This window comes from Salmo salar, chromosome 02, assembly GCF_965601325.2.
Source record: "Salmo salar chromosome 02, fSalSal1, whole genome shotgun sequence".
In the NCBI taxonomy this organism is placed as follows: Eukaryota; Metazoa; Chordata; class Actinopteri; order Salmoniformes; family Salmonidae; genus Salmo; species Salmo salar.
In genome coordinates this window covers 83,166,590-83,174,401 of record NC_138292.1, presented here as the reverse complement: position 1 = coordinate 83,174,401, position 7,812 = coordinate 83,166,590, and the positions used below count along the sequence as shown (strand labels likewise).

Below are 7,812 nucleotides of genomic sequence, written 5' to 3'. Positions count from 1 at the left end.
CCCTCTCTAAATCACACTGTTAATAGAAAAACAACAACATTGGATGTTCTAAGTCCACAACAACACTTAAACCACATCAGGAGACCACTTTTGAAGTCTGAAAAAAATCGGGGGAAAAATCTAAAAATATTTACATTTTATGGGTGTAGATAACGACAACTTGCAAGCAGTAGGTTCAGAATAACTATGGCAAAAAATGAATACAAATTATACCACCACCCATAAGGGCACTTCAGAGACTGGGCACTGCTTCATGTGGCAATAGCAACACTCACCTAAATAGCCCATATGCCACTGGGTGAGAGAAGTTGTCATTGTTTTTGGGCAGCATTATGTGAGGTGTTATTATGTGTTGTTAGTGATGAGCCTTGGTCAATTTATCTCTGAATATGCCACCCTAGTCAGTCTGTCACCTAATCCTGCCTAATGGGCAGGTCAGACCTGGAGTAAAGTATTGGCTGTAAGAAGGAAGAGAAAACATAACATCTGGTTGTTTTTAAATGAGTTCTTATGACATTGCTTGCCAGAATAAACATTGTAATGGAAAAAAAAATCCCAGTCTGCGTTACCCAGCAGATGGCGATCTGAGTCTTTCAGGCGATGGTTCTTGCGTGACGTATAATCTAGTGGACGGAACTGGAGGCTTCTTCAACAGCGACAAAAGGCTTCTGATTCACCCACTGCGGTGGTTTGCTAGCCAACATAAAACCGAAACATTTAAGATCTTTAGACCAATCTTGTGTATATTAATCTTAGTGTTTAGAACATCATTCTGTTTACGTATCTACTGGTTCATTTAAACGGAATTTGCTTATTAAATTAGCAAATGTGTTACATTGGTACTGCACTTGGCTGATCTCCCGGAGCATTTTTTATTTTTATTTATTTCACCTTTATTTAACCAGGTTGACTAGTTGAGAACAAGTTCTCATTTACAACTGCGACCTGGCATGAGCTCACTAAACTAAGATGAAAAGAGAGGAAGAAGCTGTCAGAATGATAAAGGGGGAAGAGGAGGCGATTACTTTGAAAGAAGAAGAGGATGATATTACAGTGAAAGAGGAAGATGGGAAAGAGGTTTTCAGAGTTGAAGAGGACGATGTAGCTTTCAGAATCAAAAAGGAGGAAGATGCCATAACAATACAAGAAGAGAATGAAGTGGAAGAAGAGGAAGAACCTTTTGGAGTAAAAGAGGAAGAGGAGGCTATCTCAATAAAAGAGGAGGAGGAAGACGTTTTAGGAGTGAAAAAGGAGGAGGCTGAAGATCAGATTACCATCAGTGAGTACTATGTCGTTGTTGAACTATTGTGTGGTTTTAAATGGGCATTCTACTGAAGTTCTACACATGAATATGTTGTTCTGTACTGTAGGAATTGTTTAAGGTGTAATCTGCCATTGGTACATATGTTTTTGGCACTTTTAAATGAGATATATGGAATTCTCCATGTGGTCTATATTAAAGTACACTTCATCTAATATAACAGGCTTTTAAAATTCAATATTGGTGCATAATTTCTACTTAAAATATCAAAGGGACGTAAAAGGCACCCATTTAGTGGAACGACCCTTTTACATTCACAACATAAACAAAATTTTACAAAATCATGATGAAAGTTGTCATTTTAGGCCCTTTTTAGACATATTAATGCCTCTTGTTAGACCCTTTGTGATTGTAATAGAAGATCATAAGTTTACCATCTGTTTGATGTTCTCATTCACACAGGAGAGAGACATGACTATGGTGGATCCTCTGGGGAGCCTCAACAACATCCTGATGCTGACGAGTCAGAGAAGTGTCTCTCCAGATCACAACACCAGATGGTACAGCTTGGTCTGGTCTAGCATACAGCAGGCTCCGTCTGGGTCTGGGCTGGGTTTCTGTAAAGCACTGCATGACAACAGTGACATCAGCATCCATAATGATATGTGTCTGTGTCCCCTCTTTATGGTTACCAGGACAACGCTAGCACTTCTGTCCTCCTGGAGTCCCTGTGTCATGCCTCTCCCAGTAGCACCTTACTGCTGGGTATGAAGAGGTTGTCTGTGCTGCTGGTGGACTGCAGGAAAACAACAGGGCTGAGTGGAACTGTGAGAGGAGGAGAAGAGAAGAAAGGATCAGATTTGACTCATCAAAGTAAGTGCTGTAGCTTAGTTTGAACAAATAAAATAGATCTGCCCACTGGTATCTGTTACCAGGACAACCAGCAGAGTTCTGTTAGTTGACATGAAGATAGACTGGTGGATATGGATGTTATGAATATCATAATCATAATGAAAAAGGATTCTGCCAATGAAAAGAGAGAAACCAATAGACCATATAAAACCTTGATGAAAGTTAGCTTTGGAGAGAAAGTTTCAAGATGATCTGATGTAAGGTGCATGTTTTACAAAAACTTTCCCTAAAAACATTGTGGATGTTACATTGCCTGTCCCAGTCAAACCCCTATCTTTACAAGACACTTCAATGTGGTCTGGATTGCTTCATTAGCATCTGAGCTACACAAGAAATATATAGTTTAAAACAAAGCCTTTTCTAAAAGCCATGAAATATGTATAACTGAAAAGCATTTTTTGTAAGACTTGGCCTCCGTCTCTGTAATGGACAAAATGTGTTTAATTTCCTACTTTATCAGGTCAAATGAAGGCTGAACTCCAACATATAGACTTTAAAGAACATTGTTTCATTTGGAAATTAGTAACTTTTTTTATGTCAGTGTGCTGCTAACAGTTTAGTTTCCTCCACTGTCCCTGTCACCATACCGGGCTCAAACTAGTGATCCTCTGCTTCTCAACATGCGTGACTGCTCTCCTTGACAATGAACCGATTGAGCTTTACAAAAGGTACCAGTTGGATAGCTCCATCTGTGACATTTCAAGCTAGCTGTGGAGTGAGCTTATGGCACGTTCTTACCTCTGTTACACATACTCAGGTTGACTTTCCCACGGAATCGACCATATATGAACGCTGCCCTGCATCCCCACCATCACACAATTACAGTTGTTGTTTACGCAACCAAAAATAAAAGCCTTTTGGACCTAGACTTGGTGCTCCGGTGCCGCTTGCCGTGCGGTAAAAGAGAGAACGGGCTATGACTAGGGTGGCTGGAGTCTTTGACAATTTTTAAGGACTTCCTCTGACACGGCCTGGTATAAATGTCCTGGATGGCAGAAAGCTTGGCCCCAGTGGTGTACTGGGCTGTACTCACTACCCTCTGTAGTTCCTTGCGATCGGAGGCCGAACAGTTACCATACCAGGCAGTGATGCAACCAGTCAGGATGCTCTCGATGGTGCAGTTGTTGAACCTTTTGAGGATCTGACAACCCATGCCAAATCTTTTCAGTCTCCTGAGGGGGAATAGGCTTTGTCGTGCCCTCTTCACGACTTTCTTAGTGTGTCTGGACCATGTTAGTTTGTTGGTGATGTGTACACCAAGGAACTTGAAGCTCTCAACCTGCTCCACTGCAGCCCGTCGATGAGAGTGGGGGCGTGCTCAGTCCTCCTTTTCCTGTAGTCCACAATCATCTCCTTTGTCTTGATCACGTTCAAGGAGAGGTTGTTGTCCTGGCACTACACGACCAAGTCTCTGACCTCCTCCCTATAGGCTGTCTCATCGTTGCTCGTGATCAGGCCTACCACTGTTGTCATCGGCAAACTTAATGATGGTGTTGGAGTCGTGCCTGGCCGTGCAGTCATGAGTGAACAGGGAGTACAGGAGGGGACTGAGTACACACTCCTGAGTGGCCCCCATGTTGAGGATCAGCGCGGCTGATGTGTTGTTACCTACCCTTACCACCTGGGGGCGGCCCGTCAGGAAGTCCAGGATCCAGTTGCAGAGGGAGGTGTTTAGTCCCAGGGTCCTTAGCTTAGTGATGAGCTTTGAGGGCACAATGGTGTTGAACGCTGAGCTGTAGTCAATGAATCGCATTCTCACATGAGTGTTCCTTTTGTCCAGTTGGGAAAGGGCAGTGTTGAGTGCAATAGAGATGGCATCATCTGTGGATCTGTTGGGGAAGTATGAAAATTGGAGTGGGTCTAGGATTACTGGGATAATGGTGTTGATGTGAGCCATGACCAGCCTTTCTAAGCACTTCATGGCTACAGATGTGAGTGCTATGGGTCTGTAGTAATTTAGGTAGGTTACCTTAATTAGTGTTCGTGGACACAGGAACTATGGTGGTCTGCTTGAATCATGTTGGTATTACAGACTCGGTCAGGGACAGGTTGAAAATGTCAGTGAAGACACTTGCTAGTTGGTCAGCGCATGCTTGGAGTACACATCCGGGTAATCCGTCTGGCCCTGCGGCCTTGGGAATGTTGACCCGGAACAGCTGATGCTCTCATGCATGCTTCAGTGTTACTTGCCTCGAAGCGAGCATAGAAGTAATTTAGCTCATCTGGTAGGCTCGTGTCATGGGGCAGCTCATGGCTGTGCTTCTCTTTGTAGTCTGTAATAGTTTATAAGCCCTGCAAATATTCGACGAACCTCAGAGCCGGTGTAGTACGATTCGATCTTAGTCCTGTATTGACTCTTTGCCTGTTTGATGGTTCGTCGGAGGGCATAGTGGGGTTTCTTATAAACTTCCCGGATTAGAGTCCCGCTCCTTGAAAGTGGCAGCTCTTCCCTTTAGCTCAGTGGGGATGTTGCCTGTAATCCATGACCTCTGGTTGGGGTATGTACTAGAGGTCGACCAATTTATGATTTTTCAACGCCGATACCGATGTATTGGAGGACCAAAAAAAGCCGATACCGATTTATCGGCAGAGTTTTATATATATATTTGTAATAATGACAATTACAACAATACTGAATGAACAATGAACAATTTTATTTGAACTTATTATAATACATAAATAAAATCTATTTAGTCTCAAATAAATAATGAAACATGTTCAATTTGGTTTAAATAATGCAAAAACACAGTGTTGGAGAATAAAGTAAAAGTGCAGTATGTGCCATGTAAATGTAACAGAAGTTGTCATGGAGAGAAGACCAAGGCGCAGCAGGTATGTGAATACTCATATTTAATTTCCAAAAAGGAGTAAAGCATCCACTTGATAAAACAATAAAGGTGACAACAGCAACAGTTCTGCAGGCTATAAAACGCAGTGCAAAAACAACCACCCACAACCCCAAAGAAAAACACACACACCTATATAGGACTTCCAATCAAAGGCAACTCAACACACCTGCCTTCAATTGGAAGTCCCAATCAACAACACAATCATACACAAAAACTGCCACGTCCTGACCCCAAAACTAATACAATAGCTCCATCTGCTGGTCAGGACGTGACAGTAGAAAAGCTAACGTTTAAGTTCCTTGCTCAGAACATGAGAACATATGAAAGCTGGTGGTTCAATATTCCCAGTTCTTCAATATTCCCAGTTAAGAAGTTTTAGGTTGTAGTTATTATAGGAATTATGACACGTCGACTATGTCTCTCTATACCATTTGTATTTTTATACCTTTGACTATTGGATGTTCTTATAGGCACTTTAGTATTGCCAGCCTAATCTCGGGAGTTGATAGGCTTGAAGTCATAAACAGCGCTGTGCTTCAAGAATTGCTAAGAGCTCCTGGCAAACGCAGTAAAGTGCTGTTTGAACGAATGCTTACGAGCCTGCTGCTGCCTACCACCGCTCAGTCAGACTGCTCTGTCAAATATCAAATCATAGACTTAATTATAATATAATGAACACAGAAATACGAGCCTTTGGTCATTGATATGGTCAAATCCGGAAACTATAATTTCGAGAACAAAGCATTTATTCTTTCAGTGAAATACAGAACCGGTCCCTATTTTATCGAACGGGTGGAAACCCTAAGTCTAAATATTGCTGTTACATTGCACAACCTTCAATGTTATGTCATAATTACAGTTGAAGTCAGAATTTTACATACACCTTAGCCAAATACATTTAAACTAAGTTTTTCACAATTCCTGACATTTAATCCTCGTAAAAATTCCTTGTCTTGGGTCAGTTAGGATCACCACTTTTATTTTAAGAATGTGAAATGTCAGAATAATAATAGAGAGAATTATTTATTTCAGGTTTATTTCTTTCGTCACATTCCCAGTGGGTCAGAAGTTTACATACACTCAATTAGTATTTGGTAGCATTGCCTTTAAATTGTTTAACTTCGGTCAAACGTTTCGGGTAGCCATCCACAAGCTTCTCACAATAGGTTGGGTGAATTTTGGCCCATTCCTCCTGACAGAGTTGGTGTAACTGAGTCAGGTTTGTAGGCCTCCTTGCTCGCACACGCTTTTTCAGTTCTGCCCAAATATATTCTATGTGATTGAGGTCAGGGCTTTGTGATGGCCACTCCAAGACCTTGACTTTGTTGTCCTTAAGCCATTTTGCCACAACTTTGGAAGTATGCTTGGGGTCATTGTCCATTTGGAAGACCCATTTGCGACCAAGCTTTAACTTCCTGACTGATGTCTTGAGATGTTGCTTCAATATATCCACATAATTTTCTTTCCTCATGATGCCATCTATTTTGTGAAGTGCACCAGTCCCTCCTGCAGCAAAGCGTCTGCACAACATGATGCTGCCACCCCCGTGCTTCACGGTTGGGAGGGTGTTCTTCGGCTTGCAAGCCTTCCCCTTTTCCTCCAAACATAATGATGGTCATTAGGACATTTCATCAGAGGACATTTCATCAGACCAGAGGACATTTCTCCAAAAAGTACAATTTTTGTCCCCATGTGCAGTTGCAAACCGTAGTCTGACTTTTTTATGGCGGTTATGGAGCAGTGGCTTCTTCCTTGCTGAGCGGCCTTTTCAGGTTATGTCGATATAGGACTCGTATTACTGTGGCTATAGATACTTTTGTACCTGTTTCCTCCAGCATCTTCACAAGGTCCTTTGCTGTTGTTCTTGGATTGATTTGCACTTTTCGCACCAAAGTACGTTAATCTCTAGAAGACAGAACGTGTCTCCTTCCTGAGCGGTATGACGGCTGTGTGGTCCCTTGGTGTTTATACTTGCGTACTATTGTTTGTTCAGATGAACGTGGTACCTTCAGGCGCTTGGAAATTGCTCCCAAGGATGAACCAGACATGTGGAGGTCCACAATTTCTTTTCTGAGGTCTTGGCTGATTTCTTTTGATTTTCCCATGATGTCAAGCAAAGAGGCACTGAGTTTGAAGGTAGGCCTTGACGTAATTTTCTGGAATTTCCTAAGCTGTTTAAAGGTACAGTCATCTTAGTGTATGTAAAATTCTGACCCACAGGAATTGTGGTACAGTGAATTATAAGTGAAACAATCTGTCGGTAAGCAATTGTTGGAAAAATTATTTTTCATGCACAAAGTAGATGTCTTAACCGACTTGCTAAAACTATAGTTTGTTAACGAGATTTGTGGAGTGGTTGAAAAAACGAGTTTTAATGACTCCAACCTAAGTGTATGTAAACTTCCGAGTTCAACTGTATGTAAAATTCTGGCAATTTAGTTTACAGTTCGCAACGAGCCAGGCGGCCCTAACTGTTCCATATACCCTGACTCTGCTTACACTGAACGCAAGAGAAGTGACACAATTTCCCTAATTACTATTGCCTGCTAACATGAATTTCTTTTAACTAAATATGCAGGTTTCAAAATATATACTTCTGTGTATTGATTTTAAGAAAGGCATTGATGTTTATGGTTAGGTACATTTGTGCAAAGATTGTGCTTTTTTTTCAGCAATGCACTTTTGTTAAATCATCACCCATTTGGCAAAGTTGAAGTAGGCTGTGATTCTGTGATAAATTAACAGGCACCACATTGATTATATGCAACACAGGACAAGCTAGTTAACCTA

At 41.6% G+C, this 7,812-nt stretch overlaps 1 protein-coding gene across 1 annotated transcript in view; it reads left to right on the top strand.

Moving 5' to 3' along the window:
* Nucleotides 1-647: 647 nt before the first annotated feature.
* The window catches only part of LOC106591263 (uncharacterized), a 33,418-nt gene continuing 26,253 nt past the window's right edge, over nucleotides 648-7,812 (top strand). The window contains 3 exon segments of the mRNA XM_082969522.1: nucleotides 648-1,279; nucleotides 1,724-1,821; nucleotides 1,957-2,134. Coding sequence (XP_082825648.1) covers nucleotides 970-1,279; nucleotides 1,724-1,821; nucleotides 1,957-2,134 — 586 coding nt within the window. The 5' untranslated portion in view covers nucleotides 648-969.